This window comes from Lepidochelys kempii, chromosome 28, assembly GCF_965140265.1.
Source record: "Lepidochelys kempii isolate rLepKem1 chromosome 28, rLepKem1.hap2, whole genome shotgun sequence".
NCBI classification, from domain to species: Eukaryota; Metazoa; Chordata; order Testudines; family Cheloniidae; genus Lepidochelys; species Lepidochelys kempii.
In genome coordinates, this window is record NC_133283.1 from 635,152 (window position 1) to 658,397 (window position 23,246).

Sequence of the window (23,246 nt, forward strand, 5' to 3'; positions counted from 1 at the left end):
ACGCGCTATCTCAGAGTGAATAGACAGACAGGGAGTGCGTGTGGGAATAGACAGAGAGACGGCAGAGAGACGGATATGAACGGGAATAGATAGATAGAGACAGACAGACAGAGGGTGCAAACGGGAATGAACTGACAGAGAGACGGGATATGAATGGGAATAGACAGATAGAGACAGACAGACAGGCAGAGGGTGCAAACAGGAAAGACAGACAGACAAAATAGGCAGAGGGTGCGAACGGGAATAGACGGACAGACAGACAGGCAGAGGGTGCAAACGGGAATGACAGACAGAGAGTGCGTGTGGGAATAGACAGAGAGACAGGCAGAGAGACGGATATGAACGGGAATAGATAGATAGACAGAGACAGACAGACAGAGCGTGTGAACGGGAATAGACAGACAGAGAGTGCGTGTGGGAATAGGCAGAGAGACAGGATATGAACGGGAATAGACAGACAGAGACAGGCAGAGGGTGCGAACGGAATAGACAGACAGAGGGTGCGTGTGGGAATAGACAGACAGACAGGCAGAGGGTGCGAATGGAGATAGACACACAGACAAGAGAGGCAGAGGGAGCGAACACAATAGACAGACAGACAGGCAGAGGGTGAGAATGGGAATAGACCAACAGACAGGCAGGCAGAGGGCGCAAATGGGAATAGACAGAGAGATGGGATATGAATGGTAATAGATAGATAGACAGAGAGACAGACAGAGGGTGCGAACAGGAATAGACAAACAGACAATTCAGGCAGAGGGTGCAAACGGGAATAGACGGACAGACAGACAGGCAGAGGGTGGGAACGGGAACAGACAGACAGAGGGTGCGAATGGGAATAGACCGACAGACAGGCAGAGGGTGCAAACGGGAATAGACAGACAGAGAGTGTGTGTGGGAATAGACAGAGAGACAGGCAGAGAGACAGGATATGAACGGGAATAAACAGACAGAGACAGGCAGAGGGTGCGAACGGGAATGGACCAACAGACAAGACAGGCAGAGGGTGCGAAGTGGAATAGACGGACAGACAGACAGGCAGAGGGTGCGAAGTGGAATAGACCGACAGACAGACAGGCAGAGGGTGCGAACAGGAACAGACAGACAGACTGACACAGATCATTTAGAAGGAGGGATGTATTTTTATGTATTTCCAGGTGTGAAATTCCAGCCTCAGCAGGTCCCAGGCGAGGTATGTGCAGGTCGATGGATAGAACACCTCTTTGCCCCCCCACAACGCCCCCCACCCAAGTGCCCTGCACTGCCTGGTGGCTGCTCTCTGCAGCAGGCACATTTCGATTCCCCGCTGGGCTGAGCCTGCACCTCTGGAGAGCCCAGCAGGAGCCATTACCTCACTCCAGGGACCGGCTCCAGGCTAGGCCAGTTCATCCCCTGTGGCCCCCCATGATCCAGTGTCCCCTCGAGCCAGCCCAGCTATTGTTTCATTGCTTCACCATCGAAACTTTGTGCCTAATTTCTAGTATGAACGTGTCTAGCTTCAGTTTCCAGCCGGAGCTTGGCCACGATCGCGGCGCTCGGCCGGACCCCTCTCCACCATCCCCTCTCCAAGGCGCGGGAATGACTTGTCCCCATCACTTTTGGCTTCTAGGCCAAGCCGCTTTGCCACGCTCGCCCGAAGGCAGCTTTCTCGGGCTCGGCTTTGGAAGGACCTGGCCACCTTTCGGGCCCACTGTATCCCACGATCCCCACTAGCTGTGCCTGGCGACACGTAGACCCGCCCAACCCCAGAAAATTCCCACAGCCCGCTGGGAGATCCCAGATCCTGTGCGGGGCACCGGCCCTGAACTATTAAAAAAATAGATTAACACGTTACGAGGCCAGTCAGGCTCCGTGTAACTACCCCGTCTAACCCCGGCTGGATAGCAGTAGATCTGTCAGGGCAACCGCCCGGCGTGATGCAAAGTAGCACCAGAACCGGACCCAGGAGCGCAGGGTCCCCCACCAAATCACCTCTTTACTCCTGTTTGTGAAGTGAAGCAGCTTAAACTGGTATAAATGTGCATGATGCCTTTCCCGGGCATCGTTTTTCCCTATTATTTGGAGCGGGAAAACACCTTGTAAAAGAAAACGTTTTCCCAGGAGACGAGGCCTCTGCACAGGAGAAGTGTAACCCAGCCCCCGCCAGGGGCCCCCTCCTGAACTCACGAGGGAAAAGGGGGCGGGGGAGAGACGGGTACGAAATAACCAACGGTGGCCAGATGGATGCACAAGAACTTCTATAATGCACGTGATCGGACAGTAAATTCCACCAACAAAAGCTAAGAAATTCCCAGGTCAAAAAACGTCATTAAAGCCCGCAAAGATCCCACCCCTCCCCTTCTTGTTCACCTTGGAGTCATTTCTGGGCCCGAAACAGGAAGTCCCACCCAAAAGAGGAAGTCCCCATCCAAAAACAGGAAGTCCCACCCTCGCTGGAGTCTCTTCCTCCGCCTCATTTCCTGGCGGGCTATAGGTCACTTCTTGTGGCTTCAAGTTCACTTTTTGCTGAATGGGGGGTGGATTTTTTTTGTAAAATGACGAGTCCACTCCCGAACCTCCGTACCTGGTCCCCCAACAGGCAAAAACGTCTCTCTGATCGGGGGGCGGGGGGTAGGGGTGCGGCCATTTTGTTGAGTCACATTTTCAAATGGCGACAAAGAAAAGGTCCCGGGGGGGCCCGACGGTTGAAATAACCAAACTTTTTGCCCCTCCCTCGAATCCCCTCCCCCACTCCATGTGAACAGGGACTGGAAGGGAGGGCGGGAGATAAAACTGCCCCCACCAGCCCTTAGGACAGGGGGGAATCTCCTGAAGAGGGCCGATTTCCCCCCACCCCGAGACGTAACACAGCTGCTCCTGACTTTCCCCTCTGACCCCACAGGCCCCCCCCCGCACTCCTGGTGGAGCTGAGATGTGGGGAGCCAGGAGCTGGCCTGGACAGGACTGTAGGGATGTGGGGAGCGGAGCTAGGGGAAGGGACCAGCTCCAAGCCCCCCCCCCAACATCTGTGCCAGAGAGGAGAATGGGACAGGGACCCCCTTGGCCCCCATTAACCCTGTCAGCGCCAGAGTACAGGGTCCCCCCTCTGCTTTAACCCTGTCAGTGCCGGGGGCTCTTTACACGAGGAAGAATCGGGGGTGGGGGGCACCCATCTCCGTCAGCGTCGGGGGGGGCCGTCCGTATTGGGGGGGGAGAGGCGTAAGTCCGTAGCCAGCGCCGGGGTGGGCCCGGGCCCCCCTTCCCCCTCACACTTTGTAGTAGATGTTGGCGGGGCTCTGGGGGGGCATCTCCTGGACGATGTAGACGGGATGCCCGTAGTCCCCGCTCACTTTCTCGTAGTGGGGGCAGAAGGCCCCGTCCGACGTCCGTAGCGGGATGATGATGTCGCTGGGCTCCGACCCATTGTTGTTCCCCCCCGGGCCGGCCCCCCGCTTGGGGCTGGTCAGGCCGCTGAGCGAGAGAGGCGGGAGGTGGGTGTCGCTCTGCTTGGCCCGCCTCCGACACCAGCACACGGCCCCCGTCACGCCCGCCGCCACCAGGGCCACGAAGGCGGCGCCCCCCGCTGCCCCGGCCACCACGGGCACGTTGGACTGGGGCAAGGGCCCGTTCGCGCCCCCCGCCGGGCCCGTCGCGTTCCCAGCACCTGCAGGGGGAGAAAGAGAGAGAGAGAAAGGGCTAAGGGAGAGAACCCAGGAGTCCTGGCTCCCCGCCCCCCCTGCTCTGACCCACCAGCCCCCACTCCCCTCCCAGAGCCGGGGAGAGAACCCAGGAGTCCTGGCTCCCAGCCCGCTCTGCTCTAACCACTTGACCCCACTCCCCGCCCAGAAGCCCAAGGCTGGCCTAGCAGGGGCTGTGGGTCGGGACTGAGGGGCACCGGCAGGGGTGGGGAGGGCTGGGCTGGGCTGGCAGGGGCTGCGGGTCGGGAGTGAGGGGCCCTGGCAGGGCAGGGGGGGCAGGGCTGGGCTGGCAGGGGGCTGTGGGTCAGGAGTGAGGGGCACCGGCAGGGCTGGGGGGGGGGCCCACGGCTGGGCTAGCAGGGGCTGGAGTCAGGGGGATGGGGGAATCAAGGCAGGCCCCCCCCTCGGTGGGTGTGAAGGGGTTAATGACCTGTTGCTGTCTGTCCCAGGAGGGAGAGGCGGGGGCTGAGTCTGAGGGATGCTGCTGGCTGTAAAGGACCCAGGTGTCCTGGGCAGGGGGCGGAGTCACAGAGACAATTAGCTGCCTTAACTGGCTTTGAGGGACAGGAGGGCTCAGAAACCCCCTGGGCCAAGCCAGTCAGGGAGCTGCCACCATGAACAGGGCTGGGAGCCAGGACTCCTGGGTCCTCTCCCTGGCTCTGGGAGGGGAGTGGGGGCTGGTGGGTTGGAGCAGGGGGGGCTGGGAGCCAGGACTCCTGGGTCCTCTCCCTGGCTCTGGGAGGGGAGTGGGGGCTGGTGGGTTGGAGCAGGGGGGCTGGGAGCCAGGACTCCTGGGTCCTCTCCCTGGCTCTGGGAGGGGAGTGGGGGCTGGTGGGTTGGAGCAGGGGGGGCTGGGAGCCAGGACTCCTGGGTCCTCTCCCTGGCTCTGGGAGGGGAGTGGGGGCTGGTGGGTTGGAGCAGGGGGGGCTGGGAGCCAGGACTCCTGGGTCCTCTCCCTGGCTCTGGGAGGGGAGTGGGGGCTGGTGGGTTGGAGCAGGGGGGGCTGGGAGCCAGTACTCCTGGGTCCTCTCTCTGACTCTGGGAGGTCTAGTGGTTAGAGCAGGGGGGGCTCAGTTCCCATCTCTGAACACGCGTGGTCTGGGGGAGCGATCTGGTGCCGACGGGGCAGACAGGGGGCGCTGGGTGTGGGGCAGGGACCCCCAGTACTGGGTGGGGAACCTGGCGGGGGGTGGGCAGCTCCGTACCTGCGCCGCTTGCTTTGCTGGGCTCCACTCCACCCAGCGTCCCCCGCTCCTTCTCGGGCGGCGTTTCCGACCCCGCTTTCTGGGACTTGGAGGCCGTGCCGGGATCTGGGGGGGCAGAAAGAGAGAGATGCGTGGGTGGGGGGAAGGGGATGGGGGGGGAGAGTGACAGGTGCACACAGAGCGGGGTCCCCAGCGCACTCTGCCCCCTGGGAGGGTGCAGAGTCCCCTGTACCCCAGCAAAGCCCCCCACTTCTCCCAGCCACCTTCCCCTCTGTGTGTTGCAAAACCAGGCCCGGCCAGGAGGGGGCGCCACTCCCCTTGGAGTCTATGGGACGCAGGACCGACCCTGCTGGGGCCCCTCACTCCTGACCCCCAGCCCTCCGGGGGGGGGGGAAGAGGGCTGAGCAGAGGCTGCCCCAGAAGCTGTGGGTCCTTCGCCGCAGTTCGGGGCCCAGAGGAAAAGCGCAGGCCAGCTGGAGCTGGCTTTAGGTGCTGTCAATCACACAGCAAGCTCCTCCCCCTTTCCCCTCCCCCCCCCGCCCGCAGTCGCTCCTCCTCTCGCCCGCTGCAATCACGCAGCGCTAATTAGCTCCGTGGAGGGGGCTCAGCGGGACTCGCCAAATCAACCCCAGCTGGGAGAAAACCAGGGATTTCGGATCCGCTCTCGCAGCGCCAGGGAGAGAACCCAGGAGTCCTGGCTCCCAGCCCCCCTGCTCTGACCCACCAGCCCCCACTCCCCTCCCAGAGACAGGGAGAGAACCCAGGAGTCCTGGCTCCCAGCCCCCCTGCTCTGACCCACCAGCCCCCACTCCCCTCCCACAGCCAGGGAGAGAACCCAGGAGTCCTGGCTCCCAGCCCCCCTGCTCTGACCCACCAGCCCCCACTCCCCTCCCAGAGCCAGGAAGAGAACCCAGGAGTCCTGGCTCCCAGCCCCCTGCTCTGACCCACCAGACCCCACTCCCCACCCAGAGACAGGGAGAGAACCCAGGAGTCCTGGTTCCCAGCCCCCCTGCTCTGACCCACCAGCCCCCACTCCCCACCCAGAGACAGGGAGAGAACCCAGGAGTCCTGGCTCCCAGCCCCCCTGCTCTGACCCACCAGCCCCCACTCCCCACCCAGAGACAGGGAGAGAACCCAGGAGTCCTGGCTCCCAGCCCCCTGCTCTGACCCACCAGCCCCCACTCCACTCCCAGAGCTGGGGAGAGAACCCAGGAGTCCTGACTGCCAGTCCTCCAATTCATGCTCCCTGCCCCACAGCGCCCCCTAGCACCGCCCTGGGGCCAGCCCTGCCTGCCTAGGGACAGCACCCCCTGCTGAGCCTCCTGCCCCGCTCCCTGCCCCCTAGCGCCGCCCTGGGGCCAGCCCCGCCCGCCTGGGGAGAGCGCCCCCTGCTGAGCCCCTTCCCCGCTCCCTGCCCCCCATCCCCCCCCGTAATGTTGTGACTTACGCTGCCCCACTTTCAAGACGACTTTCATCCCCTTAGAGAGGCAGGCGCCGCCCTTCAGGTTCTCCAGCCCCTCCTTGGTGCCGTCTGACGTGGCTGTGGGGAGAGAGAGGGACATTACAGTGGGGTGGGGGGGCTCAGCAGGGGGCGCGCTCCCCGGGCAGGCAGGGCTGGTCCCAGGGGGCGCTGTGGGGCAGGGAACGGGGCAGAGGGCTCAGCACGGGGCACTGTCCCCGGGCAGGCAGGGCTGGCCCCAGGGGGCGCTGTGGGGCAGGGAGCGGGGCAGAGGGCTCAGCAGGGGGCGCTCTCCCCGGGCAGGCAGGGCTGGCCCCAGGGGGCGCTGTGGGGCAGGGAGCGGGGCAGGGGGCTCAGCACGGGGCACTGTCCCCGGGCAGGCAGGGCTGGCCCCAGGGGGCGCTGTGGGGCAGGGAGCGGGGCAGAGGGCTCAGCAGGGGGCGCTCTCCCCGGGCAGGCAGGGCTGGCCCCAGGGGGCGCTGCGGGGCAGGGAGCGGGGCAGGGGGCTCAGCAGGGGGCGCTCTCCCCGGGCAGGCAGGGCTGGCCCCAGGGGGCGCTGTGGGGCAGGGAGCGGGGCAGAGGGCTCAGCAGGGGGCGCTCTCCCCGGGCAGGCAGGGCTGGCCCCAGGGGGCGCTGTGGGGCAGGGAGCGGGGCCGAGGGCTCAGCAGGGGGCGCTCTCCCTGGGCAGGCAGGGCTGGCCCCAGGGGGCGCTGTGGGGCAGGGAGTGGGGCGGAGGGCTCAGCAGGGGGCGCTCTCCCCAGGCAGGCAGGGCTGGCCCCGAGAGGGCGCTGTGGGGCAGGGAGTGGGGCCAGAGGGCTCAGCAGGGGGCGCGCTCCCCGGGCAGGCAGGGCTGGTCCCAGGGGGCGCTGTGGGGCAGGGAGCGGGGCAGAGGGCTCAGCAGGGGGCGCTCTCCCCGGGCAGGCAGGGCTGGCCCCAGGGGGCGCTGTGGGGCAGGGAGTGGGGCGGAGGGCTCAGCAGGGGGCGCTCTCCCCAGGCAGGCAGGGCTGGCCCCAGGGGGCGCTGTGGGGCAGGGAGTGGGGCGGAGGGCTCAGCAGGGGGCGCTCTCCCCAGGCAGGCAGGGCTGGCCCCAAGAGGGCGCTGTGGGGCAGGGAGTGGGGCCGGAGGGCTCAGCAGGGGGCGCGCTCCCCGGGCAGGCAGGGCTGGCCCCAGGGTGGCGGTAGGGGGCAGGCGGGGGGAGCCATTACCGGTGGGGCAGGGTTGGTTTGGGGAGTGGGGGGGCCGGGGCTTGGCCTGCAAGCGGATGCTCGCGGCGCGTGTGTGAGGTGGCCTTGTCACGCGGGCCGTGCGCGTGTCTCTGGCCACGGATTGTGGTGTGTTGTGTGCGTGTGGGGTGATTGTGTGAGAGCTCTTTGTCGCTCTGTGGAAGGTGAAAGTAGACCCCAGTGATGGCTGGGCGACACTCTCTCTCTCTCTCTCACACACACACACACACACACACACACAGAGGCCTCGATCTCACACACACACAGAGGCCTGGATCACACACACACACACACACACACAGAGGCCTCGATCTCACACACACAGAGGCCTGGATCACACACACACACACACACACACACACACACACAGAGGCCTCGATCTCACACACACACAGAGGCCTGGATCACACACACACACACACACACACACACACACAGAGGCCTCGATCTCACACACACACACACACAGAGGCCTTGATCTCACACACACACAGAGGCCTGGATCTCTCTCACACACACACACACAGAGGCCTTGATCTCACACACACACACACAGAGGCCTGGATCACACACACACACACACACACACAGAGGCCTCGATCTCACACACACACACACACAGAGGCCTTGATCTCACACACACACAGAGGCCTGGATCTCTCTCACACACACACACACAGAGGCCTTGATCTCACACACACACACACAGAGGCCTGGATCACACACACACACACACACAGAGGCCTCGATCTCACACACACACAGAGGCCTCGATCTCACACACACACACACACACAGAGGCCTGGATCTCACACACACACACACACACACACAGGCCTCGATCTCTCTCACACACACACAGAGGCCTTGATCTCACACACACACACACAGAGGCCTGGATCTCACACACACACACACACAGGCCTGGATCACACACACACACACACAGGCCTCGATCTCTCTCACACACACAAAGAGGCCTTGATCTCACACACACACACACAGAGAGGCCTGGATCACACACACACCCCGGGCCGTGTTACTAGGTCCTCATTGTGCTGCTCTCAGCAATTCGCGGGGAGAGCGCAGCCTCCAGCCTGGAGCCCCCACTGGACCCAGGAGTCCGGGCTCCCAGCCCCCACCCTCATTCTCTCCCCAGCACTTGGAGGGGAGTGGGGGCTGGTGGGTTAGAGCAGCGGGGGGGGGGGCAGGACTCCTGGGTTCTCTCCTGGGCTCCGGGAGGGGAGTGGGGGCTGGTGGGTTCGAGCAGGGGGGGCTGGGAGCCAGGACTCCTGGGTTCTCTCCCCAGCTCTGGGAGGAGAGTGGGGGCTGGGGGGTCAGAGCAGGGGGGGCTGGGAGCCAGGACTCCTGGGTTCTCTCCCCGGCTCCGGGAGGGGAGTGGGGGCTGGTGGGTTAGAGCGGGGGGCTGGGAGCCAGGACTCCTGGGTTCTCTCCCCGGCTCCGGGAGGGGAGTGGGGGCTGGTGGGTTAGAGCCGGGGGCTGGGAGCCAGGACTCCTGGGTTCTCTCCCCGGCTCCGGGAGGGGAGTGGGGGCTGGTGGGTTAGAGCCGGGGGCTGGGAGCCAGGACTCCTGGGTTCTCTCCCCGGCTCCGGGAGGGGAGTGGGGGCTGGTGGGTTAGAGCCGGGGGCTGGGAGCCAGGACTCCTGGGTTCTCTCCCCGGCTCCGGGAGGGGAGTGGGGGCTGATGGTCAGAGTAGGGGGGCTGGGAGCCAGGACTCCTGGGTTCTCCCCCTGGCTCTGGGAGGGGATTGGGGGCTAGTGGTGGCAGCAGGGGGGCTGGAAGCCCATTGGGAGGTCGGTGCTGAAGCCGAGCGGGGGTGGTGGCCCGGACGCCGGGGTCCCCAGGGAGCGGTGGGGGGGCTGCGTGTGTGCGGTGGCAGCAGGTGCCGGGGGCGCCGGCAAGCCAGGCCATCACATCGTGTTAGCCGCGCGTGGCCGGGCCCTTTCACCGCTAAACCCGGGGGGGGTCTGTGCTCAAAGATGCTGGCTACCCGGGCCAGCCCCCCTTGCAGCCAGCCTTCCCCACGGTCCCCTCCATCCCCACTAGGCCCCCTGTCTTCCCAAGAGCCCCCCCAGACCCCTCCTATACAGCTCCCCCCAGGGCAGAGACAGCCCCCCACATGCACCCCGATTGCCCGCCCCACCCCCGCAGACACCCACACACATTCATCCCCCACCTAGTCAGCTCCTCACATAGCCCAGCGACCCCACCCCATGCGCAGCTCCGGGCCCCCCCCGCTTCAAAACCCCCAGCCCCCAGCCGCTGGTCTGTTCTGTCCACCCCCCACGGGACCCAGGAGTCCTGGAGAGTTTAAAGATCTGTAATAAACATTTGTGTATTGGATGCGGCCACCTCTGGGGCGAGGCGGCCGGTGACCCGGGGACCCCTCGCCCGGCGCCGAGATGCGGCCACCTCTGGGGCGGGGCGGCTGGTTACACCGGGACCCCTCGCCCGGCGCCGAGATGCAGCCACCTCTGGGGCGGGGCGGCTGGTTACACCGGGACCCCTCGCCCGGCGCCGAGATGCGGCCACCTCTGGGGCGGGGTGGCCGGTTACACCGGGACCCCTCGCCCGGCGCCGAGATGCGGCCACCTCTGGGGCGGGGCGGCCGGTTACACCGGGACCCCTCGCCCGGCGCCGAGATGCGGCCACCTCTGGGGCGGGGCGGCTGGTTACACCGGGACCCCTCGCCCGGCGCCGAGATGCGGCCACCTCTGGGGCGGGGCGGCTGGTTACACCGGGACCCCTCGCCCGGCGCCGAGATGCGGCCACCTCTGGGGCGGGGCGGCTGGTTACACCGGGACCCCTCGCCCGGCGCCGAGATGCGGCCACCTCTGGGGCGGGGCGGCTGGTTACACCGGGACCCCTCGCCCGGCGCCGAGATGCGGCCACCTCTGGGGCGGGGCGGCTGGTTACACCGGGACCCCTCGCCCGGCGCCGAGATGCGGCCACCTCTGGGGCGGGGCGGCTGGTTACACCGGGACCCCTCGCCCGGCGCCGAGATGCGGCCACCTCTGGGGCGGGGCGGCTGGTTACTCAGGGATTTTTTGCCGAGGGGGGGGGGGGCTTGTTTCTGGTTCTGTCACTTCCTGCCCTACTTGGCACCTGACCCCCCCGCCCCCCCCAGCTTCCCTCGCTCGTGTCTTGTTGGGCAGAACAATCGTCTGACCAATAACTGGGTCAGCGATGCCAGCGCCTTTGGTTCCCCCTCCCCCACCAGCCCCTTCCCCCCCCGACTCTCCTGCCCCCTTCTCCCCCCCCCGCAGCTCCACCCCCGCACCCTGCCATCTCCCCTCCCTGCTTCTGCTGGCCTCTCGCTCTTCCCCCCAGCGCCCCCCCGGATCCCCTCTCGGCCCCTTCGCTCCCCCCTCCCACCCCAGTAAAATCCCCAAGACCCCCCAGGAGACGCTGGGGCAGGTGGGTGATAGCAAAGGGAGAGGGGGAGGAGGTGGGGGAGCGGTGGGAATGGGGGGTGGGGAGGGCTGGGAATGGGGGGAGAGGAGGGGCAGGGAGGAGGTGGGGGAGGGCTGGGAATGGGGGGTGCGGAGGGGCAGGGAGGGAGAGGGAGGGCTGGGAATGGGGGGAGAGGAGGGGCAGGGGGGGAGGGCTGGGAATGGGGGGTGCGGAGGGGCAGGGAGGGAGGGGGAGGGCTGGGAATGGGGGGAGAGGAGGGGCAGGGGGGGAGGGCTGGGAATGGGGGGTGCGGAGGGGCAGGGAGGGAGGGGGAGGGCTGGGAATGGGAGTTGGGGGGGGCTGAGGACTTGAGCTTCCCTTCCACAGGTGACACCCAGCCCCCCATGAGGCCCCCTCTTCCCCAAGTGGGGGGGTGCAGCCTCTCTGGGGTGGGGTCGGGGGGGCGGTTGCCGTGGCACGGTTGCTAGGGTGCCAGGAAGTCACTGGTTTGTCGGGAGACAGTTGCCATAGCAATGGGGGAAAGACCAGCGGGGTCTGTGATGGGAAACTGCGGGGGGGGTGGATGTGCGCCCCCCCGCATCTCTCCACCCCCTCAGGGGCAACAATTGCCCCCCCATGGGGCCCTGATGTTTCAAACTGGCCCCCCCCGGTCCCCCTGCCCCGTGACCCAGATGTCAGGAAGCCTCAGCGCTTCAAAAGGGAAAATATCCCGGAGCAGCCGACAGGCTCTGGGTGGGGGGGGGGTTGCTCAGCCCGGACCACCCCCAGACACCCATGTGCACAGGTACACACACACTCAAACACACACACTGTGTTGCACGCCCGTGCGGGAGCAGCCAGGGTTCAAGCCCTGTAAGAGGCCTTGAGCCATCTGTAGGGAGGGGGCTGGGTGAGTGTGCAAGGGAGGCAGTGTGCACAGGAGAGAGGGTGTGCAAGAGTCTGTGGGCAGCAGAGGAGGGGGGGCATGGGCATGTGAGTGTGCATGAAAGGGACCAGGGGAGTGTGCAAGAGGTTGAATGTCCATCCTACATATGTGTGCAAGAGACTGAGTGAGTGTGCGCAGGTGTGAAAGTGCAACAGGCCAGGGGCAGGTGTGAGGGAGCAAATGTTCATCCTGTGTGCCTGCAAGGGACCAGTCGAGCGTGCAAGGGGCTGAACGTCTCTACTGTGTGTGCAAGAGGTTTGAGTGTGCGTGAGTATGCAATGGGTCACACAAGTGTGCGAGAGACCAAACATCCATGCTGGGGTGTGTGCACCAGCATGAGCGAGCGTGCCAGGAGGTGGGTGCAGGGCCTGGTCTGGGGTGTGTGTGCAAGAGGGTGTGCACGTGGGTGTGCAAAGGGCCAAGTGGGCCAGGGACCAAATTTGCCTATGAGTGTGCGACAGAGGGTTGGCGCGCAAAGGTGAAAGGCAACCCCAGGTGTGTGCAGGCAAGTGAGTGTGCAAATGATGACAGGTGTGCAAGTGACGGGGGTGTGCAAATGCAGGCGAGGGACTGAGTGGGCAAGGAGCGTTTTGGGGAAGGGACAGTGCAAGCGGGCAAGCCAGCGAACTAACCCCCTTGCACAGACACACACACCTGTTCCACACGCGCACCGGTCTGCGTGCACACCCCCTTGCACGCGTCCCCCCCCCCCGCAAGGTGCCTTGGTCTCTTGCATGCTCACCCCCTCACCGGCAGACACCCTGAAACACCTCCTGTTGAGAGCCCCCCGTCCCATGCAAACAACCCCCCACCCCTCGGACACTGGACTCGGGGGGGGGTCACCCCACGGCTCCAGCTCTGACCCCCAACTTCTCAGACCCTATGATCCTGGCTGGGAGCCTGCCACTGTCACCCCAGGCATGGCCTCGGGAGTCGGGGGGAGCCTGGGAGGGGCTAGCAGGGGCTGCGGGTCGGGAGTGAGGGGCACCGGCAGAGGTGGGGGAGTCAGGGGGCTGCGGGTCGGGAGTGAGGGGCACCAGCAGAGGTGGGAGGGTCAGGGGGCTGCGGGTCGGGAGTGAGGGGCACCGGCAGAGCTGGGGGGGCAGAGCTGGGGGGGTCAGGGGGCTGCGGGTCGGGAGTGAGGGGCACCGGCAGAGGTGGGGGGGTCAGGGGGCTGCGGGTCGGGAGTGAGGGGCACCGGCAGAGCTGGGGGGCCAGAGCTGGGGGGGGTCAGGGGGCTGCGGGTTGGGAGTGAGGGGCACCGGCAGAGCTGGGGGGGGTCAGGGGGCTGCGGGTCGGGAGTGAGGGGCACCGGCAGAGCTGGGGGGGCAGAGCTGGGGGGGGTCAGGGGGCTGCGGGTTGGGAGTGAGGGGCACCGGCAGAGCTGGGGGGGTCAGGGGGCTGCGGGTCGGGAGTGAGGGGCACCGTCAGAGGTGAGGGGGGGTCAGGGGGCTGCAGGTCGGGAGTGAGGGGCACCGGCAGAGCTGGGGGGGCAGAGCTGGGGGGGGTCAGGGGGCTGCGGGTCGGGAGTGAGGGGCACCGGAAGAGCTGGGGGGGCAGAGCTGGGGGGGGTCAGGGGGCTGCGGGTCGGGAGTGAGGGGCACTGGCAGAGCTGGGGGGGCAGAGCTGGGGGGGTCAGGGGGCTGCGGGTCGGGAGTGAGGGGCACCGGCAGGGCTGGGGGGTCAGAGCTGGGGGGGTCAGGGGGCTGCGGGTCGGGAGTGAGGGGCACCGGCAGAGCTGGGGGGGCAGAGCTGGGGGGGTCAGGGGGCTGCGGGTCGGGAGTGAGGGGCACCGGCAGAGCTGGGGGGGTCAGGGGGCTGCGGGTCGGGAGTGAGGGGCACCGGCAGAGCTGGGGGGGCAGAGCTGGGGGGGTCAGGGGGCTGCGGGTCGGGAGTGAGGGGCACCGGCAGAGCTGGGGGGGTCAGGGGGCTGCGGGTCGGGAGTGAGGGGCACCGGCAGAGCTGGGGGGGCAGAGCTGGGGGGGTCAGGGGGCTGCGGGTCGGGAGTGAGGGGCACCGGCAGAGCTGGGGGGGTCAGGGGGCTGTGGGTCGGGAGTGAGGGGCACCGGCAGAGGTGAGGCTGTGGGGGCTGGAGAAGCGGGTGGTGGGCGGCGAGCGATTGACTCAGCAATGAACAGCGTGGGAGGGCAGGAGACAGACAGACAGACAGAATGACGGACAGATTGTGTTGGGGGGGGGGGGGCGGGGAGCCGGATTTCACAACACAGAGCCTGAGAGACAGGAGCCGCCCCTCCAAACCGCAGCAGCCCGACCCCCACCGGACAGGACGGGCCCTGACATTGGGGTCTGTCGCCCGGCGCCGAGACGCGGCCACTTCTGGGGCAGGACGGCTGGTGACCCAGGGACCCCTCGCCTGGCACCGAGACGCGGCCACCTCTGGGCAGGGCAGCCGGTGACCCAGGGACCCCTCGCCCGGTGCCAAGACGTGGCCACCTCTGGGGCGGGGCGGCCGGTGACCCAGGGACCCCTCGCCCGGCACTGAGATGCGGCCACCTCTGGGGCGGGGCGGCCGGTGACACAGGGACCCCTCGCCTGGCGCCGAGATGCGGCCACCTCTGGGGCAGGACGGCTGGTGACCCAGGGACCCCTCGCCTGGCACTGAGATGCGGCCACCTCTGGGGCAGGACGGCCGGTGACCCAGGGACCCCTCGCCTGGCACCGAGACACGGCCACCTCTGGGGCAGGACGGCCGGTGACCCAGGGACCCCTCGCCCGGCGCCGAGACGCGGCCACCTCTGGGGCGAGGCGGCCGGTGACCCAGGGACCCCTCGCCCGGCACTCAGATGCGGCCACCTCTGGGGCAAGGCGGCCGGTGACACGGGGACCCCTCACCCGGCGCCGAGATGCAGGAGAAAAATGTATCAACCCAAACCCAGGAGCCCCTCCTGCCCTAGCCGCTAGCCCCCCTCCCGAGCCGGGCGAGAACCCAGGAGTCCGGGCACTCACTGATGATGTAGTAGTCCTGGTTGCTCTTGAATTCGTGGCCCCACAGGTTGGGGCTGAACTCCTGGAACTTGATGGTGAACCGCACGTCGTGCTCGGGCCGGTCGCACGTCAGCAGCAGGTTGGGGGCCCGCAGGATCTCGCACGCCCGGGCCTGCTCGCCCGGCACGAGGTACAGCTTGTAATATTCATACTCCTCCGCCGAGAAGGGGCCCGGCGGGCGGGAGCGGGGGCAGATCAGGTCCAGCCGGTCGCCGATCTGCGGGTACAGGACGTAGCCGCCCGCCGCCTGGAACCTGCCGGAGACGGGGCGTCAGAGAGGGGACCCCAACCCGCCCTGAGCCAGCCAGTCCCCGCCCTGGGGGCAGATGGGAGCCGGTGCCCGCTAGAGGGGACAGGCCCCTGATTCCCACCCAGCCCCCCCAGGACAGGCACAGCTTGGTGCCCCCCCCCGGGACGGCCCCCGCTTGCTTTGTGACCTCCCCCAGATCCTCTGACTAAGGAGACCCTGACAGAGAGACACGGTCGTTCCCCCCACCCCCACCCCAGCCAAGGCTGCCGATTTTGGGGAACAGGCTGAGACAAAACAGCCTCCCGCCTGGGAGCAGGGCCCCTCCCGGCCCTCGTCCGTGTGAAACACCTGTCCCTCACCCCTCTGCTGGGCCCCCCCGCAGCCCCACCCCCAGGGGAGCCACCCAGCCCCACCCCCACCCAGACTTGGGGGAAAGACCCCCATCAGCTGCCCCTGGTCCCCGAGGGACCTCTTGCGCAGTGCTGAGATGCAACCACCTCTGGGGTGGGGTGGCTGGCTATCGGGGGACCCCTTGCCTGGCGCGGAGATGTGGCACCTCTGGGGCGGGGCACAGCTCCTACTCTAGTAGGTTGGGGGGCTGGGAGCCAGGACTCCTGGGTTCTCTCCCCGGCTCTGGGACGGGACTGGGGTCTAGTGTTAGAGCCGGGGGTGGGAGCCAGGACTCCTGGGTTCTCTTCCTTATCCATGCCAGAGTCACGGTTAGAACCCAGGAGTCCTGATGGTCACAGGCCTTCAGCCCAAGAGCCAACCCACTGCGTTTTCTCTCTCTAGGACCGGCGGCCTGATTTCGCGGTTCCAGAGAATTCCCCCTGCGTTTCCTCGGCCACCCCGGGCTCCGGAGGCCCCGCAACACCACCCCTCACGCCCTCCCCCCCACACCCCGCCACCAAAAAGCAAGAGCCGAAAATATCCCGCCGCAGCCAGCGGCCTCTGATCTCTCGGTGCCGGCCCTGTCTGGCACGCAGCCCGTGTCCAGAGGCACCGATCTGCGAGCCCCGCAGTCTCTCTCGACTCTCGGGGTAAATCCTGGTGAATCGTATTTTCACACGAGACGCACTGATTTCCCACTGGCACGTCCATCTTCAATACGGGCAAGTGATTTGAAAGGACGCTGACGCACGGCGTTGCAAGGATGCTGGCCATGAAAATATTTGCTGTTTAAGACGATCCACGGCTGTATCGCGCAGAGGGGGTGGACGGTTTGTGGCTTAGGGATTTGGTCAGAGGGCTTGATTTTTCAGTGCTTTACTACGCATTCCTGAGGCCAACGTGCTTAAAAACAAGGCTGCCCTATCGAACGCAAGCGGAGGTCGCTTTGAAAATTACCCAGTCGCTTCTCCCCACCCCAGAGCCAGCTGCATCTGAGCCCCGGGTGAGCCCGCTGGGGGGGGGCTGGGGGGAGCGTTAAAGCTTTTATCGGAAGTCACACGGATCGGCGTCGATTCCTGGCCACAAAACTCTGATCCGTGTAGTTCCTGGACGTTAAAATATTCACCACGTATCATTGCGGTCGGAGCGGATCAAAGGGATGGGGCACCCCTCTATTTAATAAGAGACACTCATTTTCAGCGGCCTGGCGCATCCGTCGGGCAGTACACGTGCCTTCCTAATTTTAAGCATTCATGAGGAATAACTCCACCTGCGTGGGAAGGACTGTTACAAACTTCTGGACGGCTTCATAAAAACCGATAGTGATGACCAAGAATAGCCGCAGGAATATTTCCTGTTCCTTCCCGCCCGGGCAGCTAGAAATTGTCCGAGCGGCTTCAAAATCAGGATTCAGGGGTAGGAGTTTGCGGGATCAATCTGAGCTCTGGCCACGAAAGGGACTCCCAGATTTTTCCGCTTTGGAAACCGTCCGGTTTGAAGATCATTCCAAAAATCGGTTGACGGATTTGACGCCGAAAAACTTCATTGAACGCCCCTGAAAATGGGACACTTTGAACGTCCCATGAGAGATAATAGATCCAGGTTTTGGCTGGGCTGCAGACACTCACAGGCCTGCGTGCGAGAGAGGAAGAAACCGGTGCCCGGGGAAATGCAAGAGAGAAACCGGTTTGCCGGGAGCCTGGTCCCTCCAATCTCGGGAACGGTCAGATCTCGAGTGTCCCAGTCCCCTACCACACACACACACAGAGACAGAAACAGCTCAGTGCAGAGCATGGCCGAAATGGGCCTAGGAGATTTAGAAGCCTTCCACTGAGTCTCAAGCTGCTAGGTTCCAGTTCCCCCACAGGGGTTTAGGCACCTCGTCCCCATTGATTTATCCAAATGGCCTACGCGGTGCTTAATTTGTCATGAAAGAGGCGGAAGTAATTTATTTACATTTATGACTGACGCAGCAAGCCCAGAGGTGCCGGGGCCCTGTCCTGCCAAGCCCTGGCCCAAATGAAGCCCTGGGCCCAAGTGACCTTTGACAATGGGACTTGGCGTTCGGGGCAGATTTTTAAAGCCTTTCAACAATTTGCTCGCCCTAGGCTGGCCGGGCGATCTGCGCGTGCACGCGCGTGTGTCCAAAATCAACGCCTAAGCAATCCAACGGTTTGCTTTAAAAAGAAGATGGCTTCAAAAAATGGCAAGATTTCTTCCCAGACACACACTGCCAGCCCCCCAAGAGACAGCCAAATTGGTCCCCGCACGTAAATGTAGCTAGAGGCTGATCTGGTCTGATATTTTGCGTCATAAAAGAAATACGTTTTATAAAGAAAGTGGCTTTGCTTTTTTCCCCTCTTTAAGCGGCGTACCCCCGTGTTTTAAGATCCTTTGGGGATGGGGGGGAGGGAAAAAACCACCCGGAAAGACACCAAAAACCACCCTTCTCCCTAGATCTGCAAGGGAGACTGCGAACCCCCTTTTCAGGCGTGGGGGTGGGGGTGGAAATGATTTAGACAAATAGCTCCATTCCCTAGAATCTGTATTTGTTGCTAGGAAGCGCTGACAACGACGATGGGAGTAATTGTAGGGTCTGTGAATCACGGTTATGCTTCATCTTTCTGGCAGCCAGGCTCCGTCCCTGGCCAGGCTCGCCAGCCCATCGAACCCCCTAAAACTTTGTTGTTGGCGCCGGATGGAGAAAGGGGGTTTTGATTGAGCCCGGAGCAGATCCCACACTCGGGTGGTTTAGATGGATCTTGTGTCTGGAATAATATAGCCAGCAGGGAGGAAAATGTAACTTACCGATATATAGGGGCAGAAAGAAATGCCTACGTTGACCTATTAACACCATGGTCTGGAAACTCGCTCAGCCCCCATAAAGCATAGATCAGCAAACAGAGCCCCCCGTGTGCGGTGATCAAAAATGAAAAGGATCCACAGAGGCTCACAACACAACCCAAGACCCAAAGATCAGTCTCAAGAAGCCATCAGTCTCGAGCAGGATCAATCCATATATTCTGCTTTGAGCCGGGGGTTGGACTAGATACCTCCAGAGGTCTCTTCCAACCCTATGATACACACACACCCAGTCAGTCATTTCAAGGGGACATCAAACTACACACAACTTTAAGAAGCTGCCAGTATAAAGCTAAATAAACACACACACACAGAATAATTTCAAGGGAATCCCTCTTCCCCTTTCGATACACACACACACACTTGATCTACACACTGAAGGCACCAAAACCAACACCCACAACTGGGAAGAGACACACATTCATATACCGCACCCGTGGAGAGCACCGCTCTTTTCCAAAAAAAAAGCCGACCACAACCCAAAATACGACCTTCAAGAGGCCTACCCCAAATTCACACCCGTCTCTGGCTCGCCTGCACAAACTTCACCAAAACACCACAATCTCTCTCACACACACACTCGCTCTTGCGCGCTGTCCAGCGTCAAAAAGCCACCAAAATCCGCCCCCCCGAAACAAACACATCTCACCTTTACACTGAAAACACCGATTTTTCCAGACTTTAAAAATATAGAATTGTTATAAAGAGCAAAACCGACATTCCCCCGGCACTTTTAGAGGCTGATTTTGTTAAATAAAACATTGTCCTTGATTTGGGGGGGGGGGGGGAGGATTACCAAGTCCCACCCCCAACACACTTTCCAAAACATGGGTTGACTGAAGAGGGCGAAAGGGAAAGAAAGAAAAGTTTGACAAGAGGATTAAATGGCAGACTTTTGAGGGTGAAATTGACCCAGGTCCTTATAAAACCCGAGTCAGTTACACTTGAAATTGACTAGATTAGGGGAAAAGAAAAGAACTTTCAATTCCCCCCCCCCACACCCTTCGCCTCTGGGATTTGCAGCCCCAAAATGAATCCCCAACCACAACCAGCGATTTAAAACTTGGGGGTTCTTTCCCTCTGCCCCCCACCCCAAACCCATCCCCGCTTTATAACAGCAAAAACCTGAGGGATTTCACCCCTTTCCCCCACTTACTTTTTGTTTGCTGTATTCCAGTATATAGGCTCCAAGCTAACACCCGAAATAATCCACAGTTCCAGCAAGGAAAACAGTAACCCTACATAGAGTCCAAGCAATGAAGTCCTCAATGCCATGATTGCAAAGGAAAGGGAATTTTTTTTTACCCCTCCTCTGTGTTTTCTTCTTGAGAGTCTCTCTTTCACACACACACACACACAAAAATCAAGAGGCTCCCAAACTCTTAGACTTTGCCCCACTCTGCAAGCCCTAGGCTGGGTAAAGTTTTATGGATTTTTTTCCCCCACCCGCCTGGATTTTTCATGCCAGAACTGGAAAGTTTGGGGAGGGGGGCAGTTGTGTGTGTGTGTTGTTTTTCCTTCAAGATCCTAATGCCATCTGCAGCCTTGGCGAAAAATACATCTAGACACTCACACACACACACAGAGATTGCCTCTCCGTCTCTTGTGTGTGTCTTTCTGGTCTGATCTCCTGAGCGGGGAGGACACACTGTTGTAAGACACAAGGAAAGGAGGGAGGGGGAAGGAATTCATTTGAAAGCCCCCCCTGGACTCCTGGTCTTTGGTGAGATTTTTTTTCTTCTTCTTCTTTTCTTTCTCTTTTTTTTTGAAGGTTCAGCATTGAGTAACTCCAGAGATGAGGACAGAGAATGGGAGTAAACGGAAAGGAGGAGGAGCAGGAGAAGAGAAGTGGTGAATGGGAAATACTGGAGAAGAGAAAGAGAGACAGGGGCGCACACACCCAGACACACACAGACACACACACACAGGCTAGGATCTGGAGCCTGGACTTTAAAGAAGATGTGGAGTCAGGATTCAGGTCTAAAATCCTCCCCAATGAGTAGCGTGCACACAAATAAATCCGCCAGCAAGGGTTGCTTGAAGACAGGAATATTTTGCAGGCCTCTCCGCTTCCCTGTCAGGACTGATCAGAGACACAGTTCGCTTCTCGAGGGGGAAAAAGAAAAAAAAAGAGAGCGAAATCAGGGTCCTTTTCCCGAGCCGCTTTGCGCTGCGAGGAAAGCGAGCAATGTCTCCAAGCTGCGATTGATTTGTCAAATGCCCAGCCGGGTTCCTTGTGTGCCTGCGTGTAGGGCAAGGCGGATTTGGGTTAGAAATGTTTCAGAGGAGCAGCCGTGGTTAGTCTGTATCCGCAAAAAGAACAGGAGAGGACTTGTGGCCCCTTAGAGGCTAAGCAGTTTATCTGAGCGTGAGCTTTCGTGAGCTACGGCTCACTTCATCCAATGCATTGGGGATGCATTGGAAATCGGTTTGGGGTGGGAAAGGGACTTGAGCCCCAACGCTGGCGATTTCGCCCCTTGGACCAGGCCGGCTGGGTTTTCCTTGGCGCCCCGAGGCCGGGCAGTCCGGGAACATTTAGGGCCTGGGAAGTGGGATTTCTCTGTAAGAATCGGGGGGGGTGGGGGATCGATTAAACAAACAATAACCCCACTCGCTGGCCAAATCTGGCTGGAGAGGAATCCAGCATCTTGCGAAACCCTGCGTGGATTTGAAGGCCGTTTCCGACCCACTGGTCCCATTGAACCGGCCGGAGCGTTTCGCCTTTGCCGAGAACTTGCGGATGCTAAACCGGCCGGGAAACCCTTTCGTGAAAAATTCATCCCGGGATCCGCTTGTTTTAAGGGCCGTGGCGGATCCTCCTGGCTGTGGGTCTTCCCCGAGACAGGACTTGCCCGGACTGCGATCTTTGGCCGCGGCCCGCTGGGATTTCTTGGCCCGTCGGGGGCTTCCAGGGTCTTGATGTTCGGGGTCGGGGGTCGAATGGGCCAAGCGGGATCCGGAGGCCGAAGCAGGAAGCGAAGCGGGAGCGGCAGGCGTTGTTGGAGGTTCCCAGATGGGCCTGGGGCAAAGTGGGGTGGGATTTTAGCCTCAGGAGCGGGGAGGGGGATTTTCGACTTGAGGGAAGTTGAAGCCCAGTGACACCCCGAAACCAAACTAAACAAGGCTGTGAAGGATTGGACCAATGCCCCCCCCAAACCCCAGCGCTTGAGACGGAGTTTGGGGAGCTGGGCAGGTGCCATGGACAGAGGGAAAGGAGCGATCACGGGAGGACGGGCACAGACGAGCCTGGTTCGGCCCCCGGCATGGGCGAGGAGAGAGGGGTCTAGTGGTTAGAGTGGCCCAAGGAGCGAGGGGCAGAGCCGGGGAGAGAACCCAGGAGTCCTGGCGCCCCACAGGCTAGGCCGTAGCCACGTATACCTGAATTTGCTTTGGGAAGGACCCTGTAATTTGGAGACAAATATTCACAGCGTGAAGCCGCCTGCCCCCCATTGTGCTGTCCAGCACCCCCCACGGGCCAGCACCCCCCACGGGCCAGGAGCGGCTGGTGGCACTTCATGTGTAACAGAGTCCCTGGCCCCATGGATGTCTTGATAAGCAGGGCAGGGCCAGTACAGGATTTGGAGGGGAGATAGGGGAGCGGGGCGGGGGGCTCAGCAGGGGGCGCTCTCCTCCGGCAGGCAGGGCTGGCCCCAGGGCGTGCTGTGGGGCAGCGATCAGGGGGCTCAGCGGGGGCGCTCTCCTCCGGCAGGCGGGGCTGGCCCCAGGGCGTGCTGTGGGGCAGCGATCAGGGGGCTCAGCGGGGGCGCTCTCCTCCGGCAGGCGGGGCTGGCCCCAGGGCGTGCTGTGGGGCAGGGAGCGCTCTCCTCCAGCAGGCGGGGCTGGCCCCAGGGCGTGCTGTGGGGCAGCGATCAGGGGGCTCAGCGGGGGCGCTCTCCCCCGGCAGGTGGGGCTGGCCCCAGGGGGCGCTGTGGGGCAGTGAGAGGGGCGGGGGGCTCGGTGGGGGGGCTCTCCCCCGGCAGGCGGGGCTGGCCCCAGGGAGCGCTGTGGGGCAGGGAACGGGGCGGGGGGCTCGGCGGGGGGGCTTTCCCCCGGTAGGCGGGGCTGGCCCCAGGGAGCGCTGTGGGGCAGGGAGTGCTCTCCTCCAGCAGGGGGGGCTGGCCCCAGGGGGCGCTGTGGGGCAGGGAACGGGGCGGGGGGCTCGGCAGGGGGGGCTCTCCCCCGGTAGGCGGGGCTGGCCCCTGGGGGCGCTGTGGGGCAGTGAGAGGGGCGGGGGGGGTCAGCAGGGGGCGCTCTCCCCCGGCAGGCAGGGCTGGCCCCAGGGAGTGCTGTGGGGCAGGGAGCGCTCTCCTCCAGCAGGCGGGGCTGGTCCCTGGGGGCGCTGTGGGGCAGCGAGAGGGGCAGGGGGCTCGGCAGGGGGAGCTCTCCCCCGGCAGGCAGGGCTGGCCCCAGGGGGTGCTGTGGGGCAGCGAGCGGGGGGCTCAGTAGTGGGCGCTCTCCCCTGGCGGGGGGCTCAGCGGGGGCGCTCTCCCCCGGCAGGCAGGGCTGGCCCCAGGGGGCGCTGTGGGGCAGCGAGAGGGGCAGGGGGAGCTCTCCCCCGGCAGGCAGGGCTGGCCCCAGGGGGGCGCTGTGGGGCAGCGAGCGGGGGGCTCAGTAGGGGGCGTGCTCCCCTGGCTGGGGGGGGGGGGGCTGGAGCCCACAAGGGGGGTGGGGGGAAATATTTGCCCAATGCAAACAGAGGCTGCTGGCGCCATCTGGTGGCTCAATGTGTTACTGCAGCGAGTCTGCACCCAGCAGCAGGGACCGGGGTAGCCAGGAGCTGCCCCCACCCCATCCCCCCACAGGACCCCCTGCTG

At 63.6% G+C, this 23,246-nt stretch overlaps 1 protein-coding gene across 1 annotated transcript; it reads right to left on the reverse strand.

Moving 5' to 3' along the window:
- Positions 1 to 2,232: 2,232 nt before the first annotated feature.
- On the reverse strand, positions 2,233 to 21,824 carry EFNB3 (ephrin B3). The gene is made up of 5 exons (XM_073326497.1): positions 19,589 to 21,824; positions 14,892 to 15,184; positions 6,330 to 6,422; positions 4,883 to 4,987; positions 2,233 to 3,643 (listed from the first exon to the last, which is right to left on the reverse strand). The coding sequence occupies exons 1-5, from the start codon at positions 19,705 to 19,707 to the stop codon at positions 3,246 to 3,248; spliced, it is 1,008 nt and encodes a 335-aa protein (XP_073182598.1). The 5' UTR covers positions 19,708 to 21,824; the 3' UTR covers positions 2,233 to 3,245.
- Positions 21,825 to 23,246: the final 1,422 nt, after the last annotated feature.

Coding starts and splice junctions, on each gene's coding strand:
- EFNB3 (XM_073326497.1), bottom strand. CDS start 19,707: ATGGCATTGAGGACTTCATTGCTTGGACTCTATGTAGGGTTACTGTTT. Junction 6,423..14,891: donor CCAGGACTACTACATCATCA/GTGAGTGCCCGG, acceptor CTCTCCCCACAG/CCACGTCAGACGGCACCAAG. Junction 4,988..6,329: donor CGTCTTGAAAGTGGGGCAGC/GTAAGTCACAAC, acceptor CTGCCCCCCCAG/ATCCCGGCACGGCCTCCAAG.